Below are 27,288 nucleotides of genomic sequence, written 5' to 3' on the forward strand. Positions count from 1 at the left end.
ATTCATACAGAGGATCATCATGTCTGAGCATGGTGGAGAAGATGGATTATATAATCGCATGTATTCGGACTGAACCCCACTACAGCAGTGGAGAAAGACACTGAGACACTGGGAGACAAGAAGCTGTCCACCCATCATCTATTTTTACCACCACTGTCGGATATCGAGCCTCTGCACCCTGTCCTTATCCTTTCATCCAAAGCCTTGGTCCATCTTCTCCTTTTTTAATTAACACTCATCTCCTTCCCTCCATCTCCCTTCTGAGTCATCTCCCCTCCCCCCCCTCTGTCTCACATCTCACCCCCTCCTCTTCCCCTCCTGTTTTCCTCCTCTCCCTCTCTCATTGCTCAGCCTCTCCAGTATTTTCTCCATTGCCGTGCAAGGCAGAACACACACACACACTCACACACTCACGGGTGGCAGGTAAAGACAGGATTTTTGCTGTTTTTCTTATCCTCTTCTCTGTTAGGTTTTGTCATTCTCCATCGCTACTTATTCCTTTTTAGTTTTGATGTGGACTTCATGCTGCGTAAAGCAGACATAATTAAAAAAATGCATGTGTGTGTGGGTTGTGAGATATTAGAGGTGTCACTGTTGCAGTTTCATGCATGTTTGGAAAATGGCTGTCAAGTGAATTTTGTGGGTGCAGAGAGAGACATCAGAGCGTACATGTGTGAGCTTCCTCGTACGTGCACAGTGTGTGCCTGTGTGTCAGTTTGAGCTCTCAGTATGGTTGAATGTGTCTGATAGGAGAGAAAGGATGAAGAAAACAATACGTGTGTGTGCGTGTGTGTGTGTGTGTGTGCATTTTTGCGTTGCTATGCATTTTGCTGTCAGATGTTCTCTTTTCATGTAAGCTGCACAGAAATGTGTGTATGTGTGTGTGTTTATGTGATATGCAGTTTCTTGGTGTTAATGTGTGTCCTTGTAGTTGAAGAGGGATGATTTGTTCATAAGTGTTGTGGCAGTAGAAATATAGTGTGTGAGGACTGATGCATTCATGTGTGTATGTGTGTGTTAGAAGGTGGCAATATAGCTTACAGGAAGACTGACCTGAATATCCTCTGACTTTTTGGAAAATGGCTGGTGTTTGCTCATGTGATTCTTGCCTGCAGTGTGTGTGTGTGTGTGAATGAGATAGGATCCTGCAGTCAATAATGTCCAGGTCTCTGGTTTCTAATTGTGTTTGAAGATGGGGCAGGAACACATGAGAGTATAGGCATCTCTGAGTCTCAGAGAAATATGCTTGGTTGTACTGAAACACTTACTATAGATCATCAATACATTCAAGTAAAGCTATCAGCTATTAATATGTTCATAACAACATGCCTGGTTTTAGAAAAGGCAGCTAAGTCCATAAAGACAAATTAACATTATAATGTGAACTTGCAATATTTTAATTTTGATAAAGAAAAATATATATAGACATATGCACTAAATGGTGGAGAAACATTATGTAGTGGGCCCATTTATTGATAAATTTTGATCTTGAGCAGAAAATCTTGAAGGAAAAATTCAATACATTAATTAAAATTAAGGTTTTTGAATGACCTAGTCAAAGCTCAGAAAACCTTCTGTGGATTCAATACTTTTAAGATCCTCCTATGTGGCTGAAAGAAGAAAAAAGCTAGTTGCTACTCATCACAAACACTTGAATCTTTTTCACACTGGGTTATGTTTGTTTTTATAACTTTATATTTTAATAAATAACACAATATTTTAAGTACTACTTCTTAATTTTACTAATATTATCTTTGATGTAGAATTTAAAAAGCAGAGTACGATAAGAGGAAATCTGGTAATTTTACCTGTAAAGTATGTAGATTTGGACTTTTGCAAAATGTTTGAGAAAAATATGACTCTACATGCATTTATTTGTTTTTTTATTTCACAAATGCAGAAAAGTGTTTCAGTAAAAACAATATTTTAAAGCATCAATAATCAGAAGGGGGAAAGAATCAGTCCAGGTTAGACCCTTAACATTTTGTCAAAAGCTTTCAAAACACTATTTTTGGCCTTTTGGCAAATAAAATAATGTTTTCTTCTACCTTAATCTGTGTTTTTAGTAATCCCCGTTTGGTCAACTTTGGTCATTGTGTAGATTATTGATCTGAGCAGAGATGATTATATGCAGACCAGGTTTTTTTGAAAAACAGTGAACTCTTCCATTTTTTTGATTCAGCTTGGGAGCTAGTACAGTGTATGGTCTTGTTTTCAAGTTAGTCAGACATATAGACTACATCAACAATGATCTGTGGGTTTAGTACATTTTTCTAATGTTAGAAATAAAAATTGTTGCCTGCTGATACAAACCATTTTGAAAATGTTTTGCTACTACACACTGATTTGGATGAAATCTGGAAAGCCTTAGCTCTACAATAGCTAACCGTAAACATCTGGTTCTTCAATCATGTAAAATTGTAGATTTTTACCATGTTTCTCTGGTTCTTCTATGTCATTTCCACATGACTGTAGTTAGTCTACTGATATAATTTGGGCCTTCCATCTTCTCTATCCACAGCTAAATGGCAGCTGGTTGCAGAGATGCACCATCTGTTTTTTTATTTCAACAAATTAGTCCTTAGTGATATAAATTTGTTGGATGAAAACAAGCATTACTGGCATCGTTTTTGAGGAATTTATGTTTTTACTTTCTGCTGATGACTGAACTATTTTGTAAAAGCAGGTAGAGCCCTGTTCATAGTTATTGAGACATCTGGAAAACACAGTCTGTAAAACACATTCACTAAATTATAATAATGAACAGAAAAATATTCTACATTTAGATTTTATCAAGTAGAAATCATGTAAGAAAATAGAACATATGATTAATGTTAATTTACTCAGCTAGGACAATAATCATGTTAAAAATAGTTTAATTGAATCATTAGTGACATTCTGATGACCATGATAAGTCTTAAAATGATGAATACAGATGATTATTTTCCTTAGCCAGTGTTCATGTTTATCTTCATTTGTGACAGTCAGAGCAAGAAATAATACTAATTATAGTATTTAGTAGCGTAAATAAAACCCCTTACATCTATTTATGTCAATATATACATGTAGTTGTGTGTTGGTGCATGTGTGTGCATGTTGATGCACCATATGCCACAGTTCTGTTGCCCATTTTCTTCTCCTCTCCCTCGCTACATTCCTCCATCTCTCCCCTCTTCTCCAGCCATATACGGTCATTTAATTATTTATCCATGTCTTTCCTCTTCTTGTGATCCTTCTATTTCTGCCTCACTCTGCCTCATTTCCTCTTCCTCTCCATTTCGTCCTTCATCATTCCCTCCCTCCCTCTCTCCTTCCTGCTGGCCATTCCCATTCCCGGGAAACTCTTCCTTTCGTTTTGACAAACATGCAAAGCCATGTTTCAGTGCTCATATCCTGCTGATTTTTTTATTCCCTGCATCCAAATTTTGATCTTAGCTCTCTTATTTCACACATGCTCCTTGTCTTGACGAGTACAATATTGATTAATTACTATTTTGAATTGAAAAGCTACATGTTCTGCATTTCTTTCTGGAAGAAACCACAAAGCATAAAATATTTAAGTAAGAAGTGATTTAATAAAATGTAAACCAATCAAGAATTCATCACAGCTTTGCTTTTGTTTTTATTGATCAAATGGTATTCATGCATTATTCACTTGTTATTTTACTGCATTAGTCTTTATTAAATTGTTCCTGTAAATATGAACTTTGTTTGAATATCCTAAAAGACTTGAATAAAAGACTTGTTCAGAGGTAACAAGCAATTGCTGCAAGTTGGTGATTTGATGCAATTGGCTGGGCTTAGTTAGATGTACTTTTATGTATCAAAATTACATGAGCAACCTAATTTGAGTGTTTTGTTATACAGTTCAGATTGGATTGGACTGCAAGATTGGATTTTAGTCTTATGTCAAAATCTGATTTCATCTGAATTTAGACTTAAATTGTTAGAAATTTTCATGTCTTGCCTTGCAAAATGATTCAGGTTGCATTTGTTGTCAATTGGTTCAATATAAACCAAGATTTGTTAAGAAACAAATCTTGTCAGTCTTGTTCTTTATAACTGGCACACAATTTTATATTCTAATGTTAATAATAAGGATTACAATATTAGTTGCTTAGCTTGTTGTGCCTAAAGTAGTATGTGGTGAAGTAAAAAAAATCCATGTTATTACTGTAAATAATTTAATGCTGGAAAACCAGTAAAAGTCTTGTTAACTAATATTACCTTGGACCTTTGAGTTCTTTCATTTTAATTGCTGTTAAACTCTAATATTTGGGTAATATGTCAGATTTTTAGGTTTGATGGCAATGAAAACATAGGTAAGAGAAAGTTAACCTGGTGTCTTGCTTACAGTGACAAAAGTCATGTAAATCTCTTTTTTGTGGCATTTGTGTGCTAAAAAATGCCTTGGTGACATCAGAGGTGACTGAACAGACTGGACTGACATTTTAGTAGAAGCATCAGAGACTAAAATAATCAATTGTTAAACTATAGTCAAAGTGTGAAAAACACCACATGAAACACCAAGATTTAAAATTGTGAAGGAGCCCAGGCTACAGCAGCAGAAGACCAATCTTGAGATCTAACAAGAAACTGAGGCTTAAGCAACTGCCAGACTGTTACAGATGGAAAGAAGATCTTAAATCTTGATTTTAACAGTGAAATTCAGGTGGTGGGGTCAGAGTTTGGTGTGAACTATCTGTGTCTTTGATGTTAATTTAAATATTATTACATTGTTCTTTCTTGTTGTACTTGATTCTAGCGGTATTATTTTAACCACATCTACAATATCTTTGCCTCTTTTATTTAGTCTTTCGTTGCAGATAGATATTGTTGCTATTCCTATCCTCCCCTTACTTATTTGAACCAATCACCTCCGTGTCACTCCATTCCTGCTTCATCCACTTGTGTTGGCCTATATGGAGTTTTTTCTCCATCCGATCAGTGCTGGTATCTTTTCTGCTGAGCACTGCAGTCTCTGTTAGGTGTGGTTTGATGCGTTTGTGAGTGTCCTCCCTCCCTCTCTGCTGCTGCTGCTGTAGAGCTTACGTAACACACAGCAACGTGTACAAACAGCAAAGGGTGAGAAACACAGGGGGATGTGGAAAAAAAAAGGAGAAAGAAAGAAGAATGGAAAAAAAGATGAGATTGATTAGGCAATAACCTCATTGAGAATGGTGACAGATTAGGAGGAAAGAACATGTGTTCATGTATATTAGATGGTGCAAATTGCAGCAGGATGCCAGTGATGTTAATGCATGCATGACTGACTCAGGGACAATGGAATTATACTTTCTTCAGAGCGTGATGTTTAAACTTCATTTAGATGCATGTTATACTTGAACTGAATGCAGAAGAAGAAGTAATAAATGTAAGTAAACAAGATGAAAACACACTTATGAGCAGTTTTTGCATAATTTAAATATATGAAAACTGTTCAGCTGAGTCTCTGGTTTTCTTGTCGTTTATCACCATCTGAAAGTTATTAATCAAGCAGATAATTTATTAGGAAATGCAAAATCTCTTTGTTGATATCTCATGCGGTGCTGCTCCACCCTTAGGTGGAACTGTTTGGGAAGACTCTGCAATACGGCAGGGTGGGGCCTCAGAGGATCACCGAAAAGGAACAGAGAACCAGTATCCATAAAATTAATGGTTGCCTGTAGAAAAAATCCACCCACACATCAATTGCTTTCACTCCTGACCAAGCGAATTCTGAAGGCACCTTCTCTGCCTTTTTCTTCAGCTGAGCACCATTTACTCGTCACTCTTTTCCCTGACCCGTTCAGGTGCTGTGACTTACAATAGGTGAGTGAGAAAGAATTTATAGGCTCTCATGACTGCACTTAACCATCAGCAAAAAGCTTTAGAACAGATTTTAAACCTTAAAAGTTAAATTTCTTTAAGTACTTTAAAGACTTCAATAAAGTTGAGAGTTGAGTGGGCAAGAGGCACTTTGTTAGGGTGAACAAATTTATGTTACCAGAGAAAGTTTTCATATGGGAGATAAGTAGGAATGAGCAATAAAAACAATCACATTAAATAGAGTTTAACATTATCAGGAAGGTCATGCTAGAATTTAGGCTGATAAGGGAAAATAACAATATGCTTTGAAACATATTCTAGATTTGGCTCATGCAAAAACATACAAGTTTTCAAGTGATCCAAAAAGTATTCTAAAATTTGCCTATTTGATCATAAAAATACAAATATATGAAGTCATAAAAGACTAAAGAAAACTAAAGCATGATTCCGTATTGCTTCATTAAGATATTAATAATGTGAACCAAGTTTATTATTTATTTTGAGCATATATTTGTCATATTTGAAGAGTAAAGGTTGGGAATTTGCTTGTAATTGTCATTATGCAATGATTGCATCCCAATATATTGTGTCCAAGTTTCTGCCATTTCAGCCAAACTTGTTTTGATGGAAGAAAATTAGCTATTAAATCCAGGATGAACCCAAGGCAGCAATGACCATAGAAAAATGAACACTTTTAGGTTAAACTTAAATATTTAGTTGACCATATGGAAAATGTCAGGAATATTTTATGGTCAAATATTTAATTGTTTGACAGAAGAAGTATGTTTAAAGCTGTCAATGTGAATATTTTAAACTTCAAAGCAATGAACCAGATGTCATGCATGATTTACAAGCTGAAAGAAGAATTAAATTAAAGAAGTTTTTTTAACTTCACATATGATCAAAATTGAAACCTAAAGAATTGGGTCTTCCAACTGGAAAACAATCCTAAAAACGTATAAAAATGAAGCAGACTAACATTCTGAAATGCTCTGATTAAAAACTAGGTCTGTGCATTTCTTCAACCCAGTCAAAGAAAACATTCTAAAAGGTCCCAAGAAAGGCTAAAATTAATATTATATCCAGGATTATGATGAGTGTGTGTAAACCCTTTGCTATAATTGCGTATTTATTTAAGGTGTTTTGAGCAAAAAATATGAAACTTTTGGTTTGTCAGGCCAGTGACAGAGTTGCTGTTGGATGTAAATCTTTTAATTTATGTTCAGGGATTTTGTCATAAAACGTACTTGTACTGGATATGAACCAAGTGGTTTTATTTTCTGAAACATATTTACAGGTCATGGTATCAAAAACATTTTGCTATTTTTGCTGCAGCAACCAAATGCATGAAGTCACATGCTACCACACAAATGTCCCACCTTTGTTTTTCTAGAGAAATTTCTCAGTCTTCAGTGTAAAAGAATCTCAAAAAGCAACATAATTTCCTTCCAATGCATGTTCCCACAAGCTTTGACCAGACACAGTCTGATAAAAACTAAAAAGGCTTTTTTGCCTAAACTTTGATTTAAGATCTTATCTTCATTATTAATTGGCAAAATACAAACTGCTATTCTTATAAATACATTGTGAAGCAGTGAGGAGAGAAAAGGAGTGGACCTTGTTTTTGATTTTCTATCTTTCTGTCAGTGCAATTGAAAAATACAGCCTTGGTGCCAGGCTTCTGCAAGCTACCAGCCAAATTTAGCTCATCGATCGATAAAGTATTCATACAGCAAAGAGGGACAAGAGGAGCATAAAAGGACTTTTTTGACATATTGCTGCAGTTACAATTCTACGTGTTTGGAATATCAATGGGCAAACACCCACGGAGGAGAGCACAGATAATCAAAGTCAAATGGCATTGAAGGTACAGGTTCCATTACTGTAGCAGGTTTTTGCAGTCTAATAATTTCATGGCAGTACAAAAAAAAAAAAAACATTAAAAAGCATCATCAAAGAGAATTAATGAATTTTTAATCCTGATATGAAAGGTAGTTCAGTCTGTCACAAAGAAGCTGCTCCTTTCATGTTGTACTTTAAAGTGAATGTTAGAATTGGATGTAAAGTGACAAGAGGTAATTCTGGACGAAAGCAGAGAAAGAAAAGCCCAGCTGGGAGGTCAATCTAACTTCTTCAATTTTCTCAAGTGTTTTTTCTCATCTCGCATAACAGAAAAAACTTCAATTTGACTCCAAAATTAGTGCTCTGATCTAGTAATGCTATCACACCCCAGAAGAGGAAGGTCAGACTGACTCCTAACAGAGCCAAAAGGGAAATATTTCTCTTCATTTTAATAGTAGAACATCATGCACACAAGTAGACTGCACAATTGTAGAATTACTGTTTCTGCAACTTGCTCTAGTTTGTGCAATCCAAAACAGCCATCTTGGACTGTATGTACTCAGAGACAACTTTCTGTCACCGTACTGTCACTCCAAGAAAGCTACACTAGCTTGCTAACAACATCAAGTTTTGTCCTTTGATTTCCTTTTCTTTCTTGTTTTTTTTTTTTAACTATGTTCTCTTCTGAAAAATGTTTACGGTAAAATCTTTTTCATTTACTATGCTGAGCTTTGTTGTCATGTTGCTAAAAATAAACCTTCTCTGCACCAAATGCAGAACTGGCTAAGTGCATTAAAGATCTAAATGGAGAAAAGTCTTGGATAAAATGTGTATAAACAGCAAATGTTGATAAATAGTCTGGCTTTAAAATGTATTGAATTGCACCGCTTTGCAAGTCTTGCATGAAGATTTTGTTGGATTTTTGAAAGAGATGTGTGTTGATGCTGTGACCTATTTAGGTGAAAGCTCCAGTGGCTGAGGTGTTTTTCCAAGGGTGTAGACTGGCACCACACGATGCATCTAGAATGCATTTGTGCTGCAAGAGTTTCCGAGATCTCTCTCCTGGGATGTGAAAAGCTGAAGAAGTAAACAGGTTCAGCGGAAACATAAAGATACTGTGAATACAGCACAAAAGTGAATATGCATAAGGTTGAATTTTATGCAAAGCTTTTCTTCTTGCTTTATATATTAGAAAGCAGTGTTGTCTTAGTTCAATTTCATCCTGTGAATCTGGGTATGCTGTGTCCTGTGTTTCTTGGAATTACGCAGACCATTATAAAAATAACGCATCACTGAAAACAATTTAACACTTTTCTGATACACATTTTAAACTGCAGTTACTGTAAAGGGTATCATTGATTCAATGTAGGTCAATGCTATATTAAATTCTCACAAAGACATTCAGTTTATGTATTGAATTTATTTGCTTTTAAATAAAAAACTGCAAGCTGTAAATTCACATGGTCATAATCTGTTACATTTCCTAAACAACACACAAAATAAATCCATTGACCTATTACAGAAACAAAGTCTTCAATAAATAAATACATAAATAATTTTACTCAAACTTCAAAATATAGCATGGAAAAGGTCAGTCTTTCTTGATTCGTCACACTAATGTTTGAGTATCTGATCTGCCTCATGCATGTGGTCTAAAGACCACAACAACTGACTTTTACAGCTGCAGTTTTGACTTGTTCACATTCAGTTGAATTTATTTTTGCTGCCTTGATTTACAGTTCATTTATGATTGATAACGTCAGTGAGTCTCTTTGACCCTCAGGATGTCGATCGTCAGCATTGTTGCCAGGGAGATCCTGGACTCCAGGGGAAACCCCACTGTGGAAGTGGATCTTCGCACAGAAAAAGGTTCGTTGACTTTGAGAAGCAAAATGAAAAAACTCTATTTATGATTTAGTGGCCAACAGCATAATCAATTTAACTATGACATAGTGACTAAGATAAAATATCAATAAATGCTTGAAATTGAAGATTGGGAAAAGATACAAGGACATTCTCAAGATTACAAAAATTCAGAGGAGAGGCTGTACTGAATATTCATTTTCTGTCTAATATACCTATTGATTTGAACATTTTCCATGACATTTAGCAGTTTTAAACCCATTTTTTTTTATCTGTTTCTCAGGTCTATTTAGGGCTGCAGTGCCCAGTGGGGCTTCCACAGGGATCTATGAGGCTCTGGAGCTCCGAGATGGCGATAAAAGCCGTTTCAAGGGAAAAGGTAGGAAGACAAATCAGCTGGGCATCTACGTTTAATTACAGTCAACAGAAACTCAGTGCTGCATAAAGTAATTCAACATTCAGATATAAAGAATTCTTAAAGCTTCTGCAGAGAAAGCTTGAAAAACCTTTTTTTGTTATTCTATGAATTTGGAATGTAGATTAGGGATAAAAGTAATAGCAAAAAAGTAACAAAAATATTCAGAAAATTTAAGTTTGCAACCTTGTTTCTAATATGTGTTGGAAGTTTAAATCCTGCCTTCTTTTATCATTGGCAGAAAACTATACAAGTATTTTATGTTAATGTAAATAGAGCATTGTGATAATTGTTTTAGTCACAAAGTTATTTTCTTTCAAATGACGAAAATTATTGTTTAATTAATTCTACACTTTAATTGAAGTTTTATACCTTGGGTTAAATGCATTTTCTGTCTTTCCACAGTCTCCATAAAGTCTCCAATCATTTCAAAAGTTTAGTTTTAGCAACTTTACCAGAAAATAAGAAGCATTGTTAACATGTAGTATTTGTCGATATGTCAAAAAAGAAAGCAAAACAAAACAAAAAAACCCCAACACTTTTCAGTTTGAATTGTCTTCAGAAAAGCGTCTTGTGTTTGAGTAAAATAATTTTAGAATTCTTCTGCATCGGGTTCAACACTAAAATTGGCTCTAAACTGATGTGAAGTGGCTCTGTTTCACTTTATTCATCCCAATGTTAATTTCTTGATTTTCCTTTTTTATTATTCTGTAAAACTCTCTTTTTCTGCATTTTGTGCTTTAGGTGTTTTGAAGGCAGTTGGACACATCAATGATACTCTGGCGCCAGCCCTCATAGCCTCTGTAAGTCTTCAAAACATTTTTTTACTCATTAGCAATAATATTCATTCACAGCAAATCTAAAGCGCTCATAATTCAAATGTAGAAACACATGAACCAATGTGAAGGGAATTAACACATTTCTTAGAAATTATGAATATGTCAAAGAGAGTTTTTGGAAATGTCATAATTTAATTTTTACAAACTTTCATGCTTTTAACCCGTTTAATTGGTAATTCAAGTAAATTTAATGCAGTTCATTTACATAGGATTAACTAAAAACAGTAATACTACTTCAAATTTTTTGCCAAAATACAAACATGTCAAATTCATACCCATTTCCATGCACTCCAGTTCAATATCGGAATTATTTCAAATTTTAAAAAAAGTACAAACAAGTCAAAAGTTTAACAATTCAGCCACGTTAAGAATCAAAATAGTTTTTTTTTTTTAAAGTTAATAAATAGGGGACTTTTGACATAGTAAGGCGGTGTAAATAAGTTCTGAATTACCTAAAAAAAAAAAAAAAAGTTTAACTAATTTAAGTATCAACTGTTCAGAAGGAGTGGCGTTTAAAGTTTTTTTTAAAACCTATAACTTTAGGATAAGCAGTTTTGTTCACTAAGTTTCATTTGCTGTCTGCAGGGCATCAGTGTGGTGGAGCAGGAGCAGTTGGACAACACGATGATTGAAATGGATGGCACAGAAAACAAATGTGAGTCAAAACACGACAGAATGACTTATACCACACCATCAGCCTGTACCAGCCAGCTGGAACTCTCTCGTGTTCAGCAGCTTACACATATTTTAAAAACTGTTTGCACCAAAGGCTCGTTTGTCACAGAGTCCTTTGCAGAGCAATAAGCTGCATAAATACAGACGGTAATAAGACAGAGCAAATAGATTGCTCTGGCTCGGAGAACACCAACTCACATGTTTGGTTAATAAATTCACTCTGAATTTATTTAATCTTCCTAACAGGACAAGCAATCATTTCTGGAAGCACAACCAACAGCCATGAAAATGGGTGGTAGGAAGAAATTAATATTAGTAGGTACAATAAACCTGACAAAATTAATCAGTAGGAAATAACTGGCAGAGAATGATAAAGAAGGATTTAGCTTATTTAGGTTCTATGATAGCAATAAATACCAAAAGATAACTTTACTGGATAAATAATTACATTTTTGATTACTTTGCCTTTATTGTACCCCAAGTTACGAAAATATAAACAAACATACAGTACAGACCAAAGATTTGGACGCAACTGTGTGTCCAAACTTTTGGTCTGTACTGTATTTATACTTTTTCAAATCTAAATTCAAGGAACCATTGTTCCATAGAAACAAGAAAAAAATATAAACTTTTAGCTTGTAAACTTTAAACCAAATCAGTTTTATTCAGAGAAAATTCATGTTTAAATCCCATGCCTTGTCTTGTTGACAACACAACAGTTGTCTAATAAAAGACACGTAATAACAAATTAAAATCAATTATCTCATTAGTAGTTGATATAACCATTAGTAGCTGTTAATCTAAACTGCTAACTCACATCCTCAATACTAAATATTCCATTTTGTGCCATTTAAAGAAAAAAATACTTTTGTGCTTTCCCTCTCAAAAAAACATCAGTTGCAATATCAAAAACAACATAAAAACCTAAAAATATAAATTAGCAAAAGTTCTTATGCCTAGGTCTGAAATATCGGAGAGTATATGATGTATTAAAAGTAAAAAGAAAATGGAAATTTAACATTGTTATTCTTTCAAAAATAAAGGTTTTCAAGAAGTATTGATACTTACTCCTGCCTTTCCCAATCATCTGGCTTGTCAAACAGCTAAGTTTGGAGCCAATGCCATTTTGGGAGTTTCCCTCGCCATCTGTAAAGCCGGTGCAGCAGAGAAGGACGTCCCTTTGTACCGCCATATAGCCGACTTAGCTGGAAACACCGAGCTTGTGCTGCCGGTTCCTGTAGGTCTCAACCAAATTATAGAGTGTCTACAACAGTCGCATGAAAATATTTCATTTTTCTTGATATTAAAAGCCATTTTATCCTTTGTCCTTCCAGGCCTTTAATGTGATAAATGGAGGCTCTCATGCAGGAAACAAACTTGCCATGCAGGAGTTCATGGTTCTGCCTGTTGGGGCCGAGTCTTTCAAGTAAGAAATGTGCTTAGCTGTTTTTCATCTATCTTGGTTTCCATTTGTTGTCTGTCGGAATGTTTTCATCTTCCTCTTCCCGTGGTTTGGTTTACAGGGAGGCCCTGAGGATAGGATCCGAGCTCTACCACACGCTGAAGGGCGTGATTCATGAGAAATATGGTCAGGATGCCATTAACGTTGGAGATGAAGGAGGTTTTGCTCCAAATATCTTGGAGAACAGTGAAGGTGAAAATGGAAATGTAGTTGAAAATAAGGCCATTCTGCTTTTAAGCATTAATGTCTTGACCTTTTTATAATGTCTCATTCGGTTCTCAGCCCTGGACTTGCTGCAGACTGCCATTGAGAAAGCAGGCTTCACCGATAAGGTCGTAGTTGGGATGGACGTGGCCGCCTCTGAGTTTTACCGTGAGGGGAAGTACGATCTGGACTTCAAATCCCCTCCGGACTCCTCCCGACACATCAGCGGAGAAGAGCTGGCTGACATCTACCAAAGCTTTGTCAATAATTACCCAGGTGGAGCACTTTCTGTTTGAAAAATAATAAAATACAAAATCCTTTTTGCTTTTCTTACAGACTAAATCATCTCTCCCCGTTTCCTCCCAGTGGTCTCCATCGAGGATCCATTTGACCAGGACGACTGGGAGGCCTGGTCTCGTCTGACGGCCCAGGTGGGGATCCAGGTTGTTGGAGACGACTTGACGGTGACCAACCCAAAAAGGATAGAGAAAGCTGCAGAGGAGCGAGCCTGCAACTGCCTGCTGCTCAAAGTCAACCAGATCGGCTCCGTCACTGAAGCTATACAGGCGTACGTCTGCTTTTCAAAAACGATTTAACTGTTTTTTTTTGTGGTTTTTCATTTGTAGGGTAACTTTTTCTTCAATTTGCAGGAAAGTAACAGAATCTACAAATATTTACTGTATTTCATTCGGAAGACCTTTGTGTTTTATATTGTGGCTTTTAAAAGGGGGCATTAAAAAGCAAAGACTTGACCAACAATATGTAACAGATGGAGCCAACAATGAAAACATGTGAGCTTATCTGTTGAGGTAATGGTGGAGATTTATGGGATTCAGGTGAGCTTAATCAGTGGGATTGACAACAGCTGTTCCAAGTTAGAGCTGAACAAGACACAGAAGGATCTACAAACCAAAAGGGAAAAAGTCTAATATGAACAAACAAGAAGAAGCCAAAATGCACAGACAGAGGAACCTAAAAACCAAAAAGCACTCATGAATTAACTGATAAGGCCAAAAAAACCGTGTTGTGTATGAAAACCAAAACCTAAACACCCAAAGATCATGACACTCCATTTTACGTGCAGAATGAAAACAGATGTGTAGCATATTAATGAAAGGTAATACTTTTCTCAATAAATGTAAATGGGTAGTAACCAAGATCAATGAGTTAGGTTTAGAAATTCTGAGAATAGGATCGACTCATGAAGGAGGAGACAGTAGAAATTTTGCAGTTTGCAGGTGTCTTGAATTTATATTGTGGGTATTTATACATATTTACAAGATCTGATTTGCCATAGCAAAAGAAATGCACAAAAATAAAGGAAAAGAAAAGAAAACAAAACAATAACTAAAGAAAACAATAATCATCCGTTCCACAGTTCCAATGAACCTCCACCCTTTAGTTCATCTACCCCAGCTGGGGTTGGTTAGAGGTCCCAATCAACTGTTGTTGACGTACTTGGTGCAGGTCCGTAGTGACAAAAAAGTCAGATCACAATGGAATTTAAAATTGTTCGTTCGCTGCAAGAGCCTCCTACCACCAGGCAGGAGAAGCAGAAGTCCTTCAGCACAAAGTGCAGTCTTTCCTTCCAGACGTTCTAGCTCGCCATCCTTCTAGTGTGCACACAAATTAATCACATAGCACTCTTTGCACTACAAATAATTCTAAAAGTCAATATGCATTTTCATAAATATAAAATTCCAGATAAGTTACATCCAATAAATATCATGTAAATTTCTTAACATGAAATATGATAGCTCAAATCTAAACAAGTGCTCAAATAAATAATTTAAGACACCTTATTGCTACTCAATTGGGTTACCGTCAGTAATTTAGTAGCTACACAACCAACTGATATGGGCTAATGCTAAGTCACGACAGAGACTCACCGATTCCACACTTTTACAGTGGACAGTTTCCACCCACACAATGGGCTTTTTTCCCCACCTCCTTCTGGGTACATGTAGTCGGCTCCTATGGTTTAGTAGATTGTGTGAGCATCACACAGATTTGAAAATTGATTAATGACTGTGCTCAACTAACCTGCAGCTCTGCTCCTCCCAGCGCGTCCTAATCTCACTCTTCCCTGCTCCAACTAATATACCTAGAATGGGCGGTGTTGGTACATGTGATACAGAGCCCAACAGCGATTGGCTATGGACAATCTCATGAGAATCGCTGGTATTATATTAGCGGTATCGCGAGATTTAAAATAACAGGGAGTTCAGAAAACTGGATAATGGGGGAAATGGAAGTCAAAATTTACACCCGGGTTACACCCTCCCCCCTTAAATCCATGCAACGCCGGTGCATGCTAAATTATCTGAACACTAGGACATACAGGAGAATCTAAGACAGGTTCCGTGAACATTTCACCATAAGCAGAAGCTAAGCTATGTAAAAGATTTTGCACTACAGAGCTTAATGGATTGCCTAAAGCAGCATACTGAAGGCGCTTGATTGGTTTTGGCTCTCGACTGGACCGAATTGGCTGTTCAGCTTCGAAACCATCACTAGCCTGAGAAACAGCTATAGGTGATTCACTAGAATGTGGTGATGATATGGTCAATTCTCGTAATGTCTCTACTGGGCCATGGAGTTCCAAATCTTCTTCAGATGGATTCAGCTCAGGGACATGTTCAGGCACAGGTGAATTTCCTGGGTCTGTCTGATCTCCTAAAGAAACTTTTTCCATGGTAGGAAGTGGGTCCACAGCATCAGACAGTAGAGACGACTTATCCACATCCGGTGAGGGATTCTGTCTTTCCATCTCAGGAGCTGGAACTCTGGTCATGGGCTGGGTAGGGACTGTACCCTCAACACTGACCTTCACTGTTGGAAAAACTGAAAACTGGTGCACTCCACCCTTCATCCTCCTCATCTGGACTCCCTCTGGGTCTTCCACTGATTCCTGAAGGCTGCGGGTCAGAGGCCTGCAGTAAGTGTGGAAACTGGCTGATCAACTTCAACCTGAGGGAGAAATCCACAAGGGAGAAGAAGGTCACGGTGCAGAGTTCGAGTCCCTCCAGAGGGATCCGTTTCGGGTCTTACAACATACACAGGCAGATCACCCACACGTTCAATCACCACATAGATGCTTGTCTCCCATTTATCCTCCAGTTTATGCTTGCCTCTGAACCTCACATTTCGGACCAATACTCGATCACCTTCTTCAAGAGTGGCTGGTTTCACTCTTTGATCAAAACGAATCTTGTTTCTTTTTGCCATTTTTCTTGCATTTTCAGAAGCTAGCTGGAAACATTCTTTTAGCCGTGAACGCAGGTTTTGTACATATTGAGAATGTGTTTGAGATGATAGATCTTCAACAGGTAAGTTGAAAGCTATATCAACAGGAAGTCTTGGACAGCGACCAAACATTAACTCGTATGGAGTAAAACCTGTAACCTCATTTCGGGTGCAATTATAGGCATGAACAAGTGGCTTGACATACTCTTTCCACCTAGTTTTCTGCTCTGGCTCTAATGTTCCCAACATGCTGAGCAAAGTTCTATTGAACCTTTCAACAGGGTTCCCACGGGGATGGTATGGTGTGGTATGTGACTTTTTAATGCCAGCAATGTTGCAGAGCTCTTTAATAAGATGAGACTCGAAATCAGGTCCTTGATCTGTATGCAGGCTCAGGAAACCCATAGTGCACAATAAAGTTTTCCCACAAGCACTTAGCAACAGTCTTTGCTTTCTGATTGGCTGTTGGAAAGGCCATAGCATACTTGGTGAAATGGTCTGTGAGGACAAGAATGTTTTTAGTATTACTTTTATCAGGTTCAATTGATAGATAATCCATACAGAGGAGTTCAAGTGGCCTGGTCTGAATATTCACCAATGGTGCAGCTCGCTCTGGCAAAGCTTTTCGCTAATGCAGCGATTGCAGGTTTTGATCTTATTTTCAACATCTGCAGACATGCGTGGCCAAAAAAATCTAGATCTTACAAGATCAATTGTTCTTTCGACTCCCATGTGACCCATGTCATCGTGAAGACTTGACAGAACAGCAGAACGACATTCTTCTGGCAACACAAGTTGAAACGATAGAACCTCACCATTTTGCCTCCTTCTATATAGGGTGTCATCTTTTAATTCCAGGCGATTCCATTCTCTCATCACCAGAGGAAGGTCAGGAAGCTCAGCCCTGGCCGTTGGAGGGATTTTCTCTCCTGTTTCCAGCTGATGGATAACTTCTCTCAAAACAGGATCAGCTCTCTGTTTCTCCCTGATGTCTTGAAGGGACAGTGATGGAAGCACTGGCAGCCCTGTGGACTCATCAACATACAAATCAGGGAGAACTGTAGGGGTCATAGTCATGGTTTCAACCAAAGTAATGTTTCTCTCCAAAGGACCATCAGGACTTTGGCCTCTCCACAGGCAGCTGTGACAAATGGCTCTGACCACATCTGGGGTGAGTTCTGCAGCATCCTCTGCGTCAGTCATATGTGCTGTGATGAACTGTTGCACCATATCCCATTCTCTGTGCGGATCGGGCGTCTGAGGGTGCGGCCTCCTGGAGAGGGCATCAGCATCTCTGTTTTGGCTGCCAGCACGATACTGCAATTTAAAGTCATATGTAGACAGTGCAGCAAGCCATCGATGACTAGCAGCATCAAGTTTAGCAGAGGTCAAGACATAAGTTAATGGATTGTTATCAGTAACAACAGTAAAACTAGAGCCATAAAGATAGTCATGGAATTTTTCAGTTACGCTCCATTTTAAAGCTAAAAATTCCAATTTATGGGCTGGATATCTAGCTTCACTGGCAGACAACCCACGGCTAGCATATGCAATAACTCGTAGCTTCCCCTCTTGTTCTTGATAAAGAGCAGCTCCGAGCCCAATGGCGCTGGCATCTGTATGCAGAATGTAAGGTTGACTTGGGTTGGCAAAACCGAGTACTGGAGCTGTCAATCGGTCAATCAATGTTTCAAAAGCAGATTGACATTGTGCAGTCCACCTCTCATTAAAAGGTTGCTTTGCATCATGGCTTTTCATTGTGATTTTTGCTTTGCTGCCACGCTTATGCGGGTAGGGGGGTACCCTTTTGTCAGGTCATTTAAAGGTTTAACAATAGCAGCGTAGCCATTAATGAACCTGCGATAATACCCGGCAAAACCAAGAAATGATCGCAGTTCTTTTAAAGTTTGAGGAACTGGCCAAGATTTTAAAGCACTAATCTTTTCCGGATCCGTTTCAACCCCATATTCAGAAACTACATGGCCTAAATATCGCACAGAAGTTTGGAAAAACTTACATTTCTGCGGGGATACTTTAAGACCATAATCTCGGAGTTTCTGCAACACTCTTATCAACCTACTCTCATGCTCTTCTAGGGTGTCCGAGAAGATAATCAGATCATCCAAGAAAACTAAAACTTCTTTCAAATGCAAGTCACCCATGCACTTCTCCATAAGACGCTGGAAAGTACTTGGTGCATTAGTCACACCTTGAGGCATTCTGTTGAATTCCCAAAACCCAAGTGGTGTTACAAATGCTGTTTTAGGCTTATCACTTTCTTCCATTTCTATCTGATAATATCCTGATTTCAGATCAAGAACACTGAACCAACGTGAACCAGTGAGAGCTGAAAATGACTCTTCCAAATTTGGTAATGCATAAGCATCCTTTATGGTTTGTAGATTCAACTTTCTATAATCTACACAAAGTCGAACATCCCCATTCTTCTTCCGAACAACTACAATAGGTGATGAGAATGGCGATTCTGATTCTCTTATTACTCCTGTCTCCAGAAGATCTCGCAAATGATTGCGAACAGCCTCAATGTCATTTGGATGGATAGGCGACGATGTTTAATTGGAGTCTCATCATGAAGATGGATGTGATGCTTCACCCGATCAGTACATCCAAAATCAAGGTCATGATGGGAAAATACTTCTGGTATTTCTTTGAGTTTAGCAATAACTCGTTCTTTCCAATCAAGAGGAATTGGAGAATCTCCAAATTCAAACAGGAGATCAACTTGGTCAGTGTTCTTGAGCTGCGCACTATAGCAGGAAACCTCAGATAGAAGCTGTGATGATACTGTGATCTCTGCAATAATAGCAGGTGGTGACAATGTTATGCTCTGTTTTGACTCATTTGTAATAACCACTGGGATTTTATGTCGTGTATGATTGGGCAATGATACTAGGCAATTCTTCACACACAATCCTCCCGGCAAGGGAATGGATGGCTGTTCAACTAATGCCCAACCCCTAACTGGCAACAAGCTAGTACAGGCATAACCTTCTAGAACGATGGTATGGCCTGCAGGAAAAACAACAGGTGCCTCACTGTCTAGTGCTACATCACATACACTGGGCTCTTGGGTCTGCTGGTGACGTAACTGAAGCAGTTGAAGAACTGCTTTATAGCCATGCTTGGCTGGGCTAAAGTTAACACTTTCATCGTTCATGCATTTGTCATACAATGAGTCAAGAGTGTTCATTCCAATCAAAACTTGGGACTGGGTTCCACTTTTAACATCTGGAACCACAAGTGCTAGAGTACAAACATTCAAATCTGTGCCAATAAACTCCTTAGGAAAAATGACTGTCATTTCTATGTAACCCAAATATGGGACAGCTTGGCCTGCAGCTCCCTCTACTTGTAATAGCTCTTTTAATGGTTTCACAGGTTGATGAGAAAAATACTGATTATAAAATGAAACTGGTATTGTGGTAACTTGTGATCCTGTATCTAACAGGCATTCAACTTGCTGACCAGCTATTGTTACTTGACCAGTACATTTTGAGCCAATCAACCCTGGTGGGAATTCTATAATCTCAGGAGTTATATGAGACAAACCGGTGCATCTTATAGGCGTCTGCTTAGTGGGACTTTGCTGGCCCTCTGCAGTTCCCGTTCGCCCCTCAACGAGAACCTGGTTCAGTTTAACGACAGGGCACTATGAGAGTTCATTTTCTGCCACTTCTTCTGCTTTTCCATAAACTGCTTCTTCTTAGCAGCAACCAGTGACGGATTAGGAGGATTGTCACATTTAGTCTTTATATGTCCATCATCTCCACAGTTGTAACAGTAACCTGGTTTGGGTGGTAAAACTGCATTTTTGTGAGAGGGTCGAGATGCACATTTACTAGTCTGTGGGGGCTGACTGAGCTTGGCAGCATGCATAGATTTTGGCAAAACAGACTGGTTTTGACTGGACTGAGCAGTTATAAGAGCAACCAACTGTTTTTGTACATCAGCTAACTGCTTGGCAAGTTGTTGGGTGATGACAGTCAGGTTATCATAAGCACTCTTTTCTTCAACTGCTGCATAAGCATGATGTGAATGCACACTGGCTCTTGGTTTACTGGAACCAAGGTGTTGTTTCATATGCTGAATTTTAGCAGCTTCTCTGTCTTCTTCTGTTCTTAACAATAACAACAGTTCTGCAAAAGATGGTGGGTTTGACTTGCGCTGCTTAAGTTGAAGCTCAGAGATTAAGGTGTTATCCCAACAACCACGACAGAACTGATTCAACAAATGCTTTTCAAAGTCAGTAGCCAATATTCCACCCCTTCTCAAAGCATGGTTCAAAGTCACTTGCAGACGTTGCAAATAAACTGATGGTTTTTCACCTGCATCTTGAAACTGCTCCATAAATTTTGCATACAGTTCATCACCATCTTGGACTGTTCCATAGGCAGAGTCAAGAATTTTGAGATAACTTGAAGGAGGTGCATCTGATTGAAGATATTTAACCATGTCTGCAGCAGGTGATAGTAAGCTGTCAAATATCTTTCTAGAACGCTGTAGTTCTGACACAGCAGGATCTTTTAACAGAAGATCAACACCAGATCGCCAAGTTTCATAATCTATTTCATGTTGTGGTCTTGGAGATCGACCAGAAAATGATCTAAGTTTTAATGAGGACATGTGCATTGCATTGTCATCACTTTTCATGATATGCTCAACCACATACCTCTGCACTCCAGGTGGATTGATATCTGAGAAAGACATGGCTGGCAAAGGTCCGGAAGGATGTGACGTGTAGTGGGCTGTAGGATCAGGTTGGGCGTGTGGCAGCTCCCTTTCCTCTGCAGTGACATCTTCTGGTTTGAGATGGATAGCACCCTTGGTTGTCATCTGTGATGTACTGGGAGTAGCCATAGCCAATTCCTCTTCATCTGAAGAAATCTTCAAAGATGGGGCTGGACAAAGTTCAGTGATCGACTGGCCCAGTAGAGACATTACACCTTTGAGGACATCTGTGAAATTTTGACCTGTAAGCTTAGCCACATTTTTCATTTCACTCAGGTAAGCTTGAGTTTTTATTTTGGTCTCTAACTCAGAGCAAACCACTGACAGTTCTTCGATTTCATAAGTAATTTTTTCAGTTTGGCCAATATACGAGTACGGCAAGATTTTACGCAACCTCTCTAACGCACTCCCTGACGAAAACTCAAAAATTATGCAGTTATAAAAATCTGAGTCAGAATCAGTTATAAATTTAAACTTTTCCATTGACCCATAACCTGTCAGAAAATCAGCTACTTCATTATCAGTTTCTGTGTTTGTTGCATATTTAATCAACACTGCATTCGGTATTTTAACCCCATATTTCGCCAAAACATCCATAATAGAGAAAAAAAAAATAACAACTGCAATACTTCAACTCTGTACAACTCCTCCTGGCTAGCTCGCCATAAATTAATGTAGCATATTAATGAAAGGTAATACTTTTCTCAATAAATGTAAATGGGTAGTAACCAAGATCAATGAGTTAGGTTTAGAAATTCTGAGAATAGGATCGACTCATGAAGGAGGAGACAGTAGAAATTTTGCAGTTTGCAGGTGTCTTGAATTTATATTGTGGGTATTTATACATATTTACAAGATCTGATTTGCCATAGCAAAAGAAATGCACAAAAATAAAGGAAAAGAAAAGAAAACAAAACAATAACTAAAGAAAACAATAATCATCCGTTCCACAGTTCCAATGAACCTCCACCCTTTAGTTCATCTACCCCAGCTGGGGTTGGTTAGAGGTCCCAATCAACTGTTGTTGACGTACTTGGTGCAGGTCCGTAGTGACAAAAAAAAAGTCAGATCACAATGGAATTTAAAATTGTTCGTTCGCTGCAAGAGCCTCCTACCACCAGGCAGGAGAAGCAGAAGTTCTTCAGCACAAAGTGCAGTCTTTCCTTCCAGACGTTCTAGCTCGCCATCCTTCTAGTGTGCACACAAATTAATCACATAGCACTCTTTGCACTACCAATAATTCTAAAAGTCAATATGCATTTTCATAAATATAAAATTCCAGATAAGTTACATCCAATAAATATCATGTAAATTTCTTAACATGAAATATGAAAGCTCAAATCTAAACAAGTGCTCAAATAAATAATTTAAGACACCTTATTGCTACTCAATTGGGTTACCGTCAGTAATTTAGTAGCTACACAACCAACTGATATGGGCTAATGCTAAGTCACGACAGAGACTCACCGATTCCACACTTTTACAGTGGACAGTTTCCACCCACACAATGGGCTTTTTTCCCCACCTCCTTCTGGGTACATGTAGTCGGCTCCTATGGTTTAGTAGATTGTGTGAGCATCACACAGATTTGAAAATTGATTAATGACTGTGCTCAACTAACCTGCAGCTCTGCTCCTCCCAGCGCGTCCTAATCTCACTCTTCCCTGCTCCAACTAATATACCTAGCCGAATGGGCGGTGTTGGTACATGTGATACAGAGCCCAACAGCGATTGGCTATGGACAATCTCGCGAGAATCGCTGGTATTATATTAGCGGTATCGCGAGATTTAAAATAACAGGGAGTTCAGAAAACTGGATAATGGGGGAAATGGAAGTCAAAATTTACACCCGGGTTACAGATGTCTCTTGGCCATTGATTTATTGAATGCTTGCAGGTTGGCTGCCCTTGTCATAGCTGCTGCAATGAACTAAACAGGTTTAATTGATGGGTAATTAGCAGGATTTTGCTGAACTGCAGTCATCTGAATCAGGTGAGCAAAAGGAGAGAAACGTCAAAAACATACAGGACTATGGATCTGGGTTGGAAAACATTAAATTAGGACATGGCTATCTATGTATTTGTTCTTTTTAGTTTAATTTGCCAATATTTAGCAATGTACTAGACAGATTTAGACAAATTTGTGGGTCTGTTGGTAATAATGTAAAAAGCCCAGCATAATTATAGATTTTATTGCAGCAGAACAATCGTAAATACAACAAAGATCCCAAAAAGCTGCCTTTTAATTTGAATACTTTTATGCAGTGTTTATGCAAATAGCTTGGATACTTGCAACCTGAACTCACTCTTCTGTGAAATGAAAAGGAACAAACAGAAGCACCTTATGGAGGCTCTGACCTTGTTGAATCATAAAGGTTTCTGTGTCGTCTCATCAATCAGTCCTGGAAACAAACTCAGAGTTAGTCAGGTCGCTGTCAGCAGTGCCAATCTTGAGACAATAATGAGAAATCAGATACACAAACTTAATCAAACCAGTTATTTTCTGTTCATTTAAATTATTCCTGAAAGTGGGATTGTTGTTTTCTTTGTTTCTTTTTAGCTGCCTTCACACAGTAGTATGCACTCTTCCTCTGACTGTGTGTGTCATTAATCTGAAAGCTGACATTATGTCACTCAGCCTTATGAAACTATCAATCATTGAGTCCAGCAGCAGGAGAGAAGAGGGTGTGAGGAAGATTAAATGACAAACAGAACCAATGACACTATTAGTGATGTATTGGCTTCATCTCCTAAAAAAAAAATCGCCCTGCATCATTAATCTGTTATATTTAATAGCTCAGCTGGCTGAGTGGAAATCCCGAGAAGCCTGGAGCTTCAGAGGACGTCTTAATTTTTATGTTGTTAACTTGTCAGATGACCTGCGGCTGCAAATGAATCATAATGTGATTAATGCGCTCACACAATTAAGAGGGTAATATATGCAATACTGCAGTTATGAGGGGAGAGAAAAGAATGAATTTTGTGTGCTGAAGACTATGAATAATATGAAATATTTCAACAGTGAAACAACTGCACCAAAGTCCGGGGTCATGTAAATAATATATTTGTATAAAGTGCAAACCTTTACATTTAGTTAAGAGATTTTCATATTCAATACATGGATATCACAGAAGACTGGATTTAGCCTTTTTGATGTGAGAGTTGTTTTGTTTGCTTTTAGAAAAGGAAATACAAGTCAACAGATATTTAATTCCTTTATATTTAGAAAGTTAAGAAAGTTTCACTGTAGTTTTCAGCAACCATGCCGCAGAATTTATATTGAGAGAGTAACATATATGTTAAGAGTGCTTAAGTTATTCTCGGCTCTTTTTTTATTATTTTGTAGAAATTCATGCTTCTTTTTAAGATCGAAAAACAGAACGTTTCTTTTTTTTAAATCAAAATTTCCCTAGTGACTCCTAATGTTCCCTTTGAACATTACCTACATACTACTTTCAGAGTAAATGACGGGCTGCAAGGCACAGCAGCACAACCTGGTCAAATGTTGAGATGCCACAGTATTTATTCCTCCAAAAATTAGGTTATGATGTAAACTATTGGCTCTTCCTTTCAGATGCAAGTTGGCTCAGGCCAATGGCTGGGGAGTGATGGTCAGCCATCGCTCAGGGGAGACGGAGGACACCTTTATCGCCGACCTGGTGGTGGGACTCTGTACTGGACAGGTAATTACTTCATTGCTCTAACAAACTATTTGTGTAATCTGACAAAATAACATACTGTTAAGCTAACTCACAGCAGAGCAATAAATCGACAGGATTGTGCTGTGACTTGAAAAACTACAGCTTTTTCAATCTGTGGATTTAAATCTCCGTCTCTTACTCACCAAAGGTTAATTTGGTCTTATCCAACTTCACTTACACTTACTGAACTTCTTTCTCTGTTGCAGATTAAGACTGGAGCCCCCTGCAGATCTGAGCGACTTGCTAAATACAACCAGCTCATGAGGTCAGTAGGTTGCAGACTCAACTCTATCATTCACACATGTTAGGTCTCCCATAAGGCTTTATTGATGATAATTTGAGCTATTATCGTTTACTGTCAATGTTGGTTGACAGTGAGACTGTACTTTGTGTCACACAATAATAGTTTTCCAATTTCTGGAAAAAGCCACATTTTTTGTGTCTTGATTGGAAAACAAAATGTAATTAACATTTTCTTTGCAAATGTCAAACCTCATTCACAAAAATATAGAGAAAATAGACTAATCTTATGGAAAGTTGAAATATGCAGAGCTAACATATTTCAACACATTTTTCAGTTTTTATTCTATTATGCCTAAACTTTCTTCAGTATTGCTGCAGTTCTATGTCACCTTTCAACCTAAATCAAATCAGGCCCAGCAGCAGCTCTGCAGAGCCACTTCTCCTTAGGTGCCTACTCTATTTTAGTACTTAGAGTCCGAGCTAATTGACGTGACAGTCGACGGCATCGCTAGTGTCACCCCATGCGTCCGAACCAGTCAGCGGCTAGAAGGAGCAGGGAGAGTAGGAGGAGGAGGGATCGGCTCAGTGATTTAATCCCATTGGGTTGCTGTGGAAGCACATGGGAGAGGTGGAGGCTGGAAAGACTTAGAATGGCATTAGCCAGGTAGAATCGCTAATCTGTGCAGTTGAGCAAGAAAACGCTGGTGAAATGTTTGACTTGTCTAACTCAAACTCATGCCAATATTATGAAAGGTTTAAAAATTTATACTTACTTTTCTACCACTGAATAAATGCAGCTTGTTGTAACTTTTCTTAACTAAGGTGCATCTTTTTTTTTTTTTGATTCTCCTGTCACTTTGTTTGGGTTACCTCTCCTGACCTATCTTGTTTGATGGATTGTTAGGTGACAGGCAGTGCCTGCTGATTGTGACTTAACATTCAGAAGGTTTTTGAAATGGGTCATTTTTCAGACACCAAAAACATTAACTTATTGCCCAAAATTGGCTTGGTGGGTTTTGTAAGCACTATGGCTGATTTTAGAAGCAGCAGAGACCCAAATTGAAGTACAAAAACATGCAAAATATGAACTTTGCGTAATAGATCCCTTTCATTCAAAATAGAAAAATAAAGGAATGCAAAGACTTGTGTCTGTTTTTTCAGGATTGAGGAGGAGCTGGGCGACCAGGCTCGCTTCGCCGGCCATAACTTCAGGAACCCAAGCGTCCTGTGAAACCAGCTGACAGACAAGAATGACTCACACACTCAACGCACGCAAAATGCCCACGCAAACTGACACAAACGACTAACAAGGAATGAGCCATGTACAAAGAACGATCACTGAAATTCAGGAAAAATACAATCGCAAAAGAGCTAAGCAAAAGAAATCAATCAATTATGCACTAGACTTAAAAAAAGGGAGGTGATGCTGTATGCAGACACACATACACTCACACACACACACGCGCACACAGTTGCAACACCTGAAAATGCACATGCAGGGGAACACTCTAAAGAAAACCCCAGAATCTATAAGCCAGACATGCACTGTTATTGTAGGAATAGTTCATGTACACCCAGGAGGCAGGCCTGCAAAGATAACAATTATTGTTGTAAAAAAACAGAGGTGAATACGTAGAAATTCTGTAGAATAATATAGTCTGAAGCACGCAACTGAAAGAGATGAAAAAATCAAACTTTTAAGACCAAACGAGGATGATGCAGATGTAGGAACTGAGTGAAAACAACAATAAAACAATAAAGAGCACTCTAACACCAAAACACACATACACACACACTCTCAGCTGTGTCTCTCTCTCTCACCTGGACACTCAAGAACCTGCACTCTTCCCAGCTCTATCCTCCTCCCTTTCTCTCTCTATATTTTACTCTCCTTCTTCTCGTTGTATCTGTGTCTCAGTTTTAACTGTTCTGGTTTTCTTCTCAACCTTGTGTGAATCTGATTATTTGTCCTTCATGGTTGAAGTCCTGCTTCTGTCCTGAAAGAAAAAAAGAAAATCCTTAAAACTCGCAAACCTTTGACCCTTTTGGTTCCCCCGTCCCCTGTTTGTCCATAGAATAGCTGTGTCAAAAAAAGAAGAAAGAGCAATGAAAATAAAAATATGAAAACAATAATGGAACGCTTGTCAATTAAAATAATGTGAAAATATGTGAAATAAAGATTATGTTCTAAGATTTCAATCAAAGTTTCTACTCTGTCTGTGTTTGTACTTATCTGAATCTT

General features: G+C 38.1%; 1 protein-coding gene and 1 long non-coding RNA gene across 3 annotated transcripts; one reads left to right on the forward strand and one right to left on the reverse strand.

Moving 5' to 3' along the window:
• LOC122843910 (gamma-enolase) lies at positions 1–27,245 on the forward strand. Of its 2 annotated transcripts, none has more exons than XM_044139039.1 (13): positions 1–423; positions 9,434–9,519; positions 9,797–9,892; positions 10,673–10,731; positions 11,353–11,422; positions 12,546–12,679; positions 12,777–12,868; positions 12,966–13,096; positions 13,187–13,384; positions 13,475–13,676; positions 24,677–24,785; positions 25,010–25,068; positions 26,208–27,245. In XM_044139039.1, exons 2-13 carry the CDS (start codon positions 9,435–9,437, stop codon positions 26,275–26,277), a joined length of 1,305 nt encoding a protein of 434 aa, XP_043994974.1. In that variant the 5' UTR covers positions 1–423; position 9,434; the 3' UTR covers positions 26,278–27,245. The 2 variants fall into 2 exon arrangements, with proteins under 2 accessions (XP_043994974.1, XP_043994973.1); XM_044139038.1 differs by lacking the exon at positions 1–423 and adding an exon at positions 883–5,811.
• LOC122843912 lies at positions 13,683–15,204 on the reverse strand. Its single transcript, XR_006372794.1, has 3 exons — positions 15,152–15,204; positions 14,998–15,082; positions 13,683–14,721 (listed from the first exon to the last, which is right to left on the reverse strand). It is a non-coding gene; the product is annotated as an uncharacterized LOC122843912 (long non-coding RNA).
• Positions 27,246–27,288: the final 43 nt, after the last annotated feature.

The sequence above is a fragment of the Gambusia affinis genome, linkage group LG14 (assembly GCF_019740435.1).
Source record: "Gambusia affinis linkage group LG14, SWU_Gaff_1.0, whole genome shotgun sequence".
Taxonomy (NCBI): Eukaryota; Metazoa; Chordata; class Actinopteri; order Cyprinodontiformes; family Poeciliidae; genus Gambusia; species Gambusia affinis.

Excerpts from the sequence above, each read along its gene's own strand:
- LOC122843910 (XM_044139039.1), top strand. The coding sequence starts at position 9,435 with ATGTCGATCGTCAGCATTGTTGCCAGGGAGATCCTGGACTCCAGGGGA. Across the intron at positions 9,520-9,796 it reads GGATCTTCGCACAGAAAAAG|GTCTATTTAGGGCTGCAGTG; the intron begins GTTCGTTGACTT and ends TCTGTTTCTCAG. Across the intron at positions 24,786-25,009 it reads TGGGACTCTGTACTGGACAG|ATTAAGACTGGAGCCCCCTG; the intron begins GTAATTACTTCA and ends TCTCTGTTGCAG.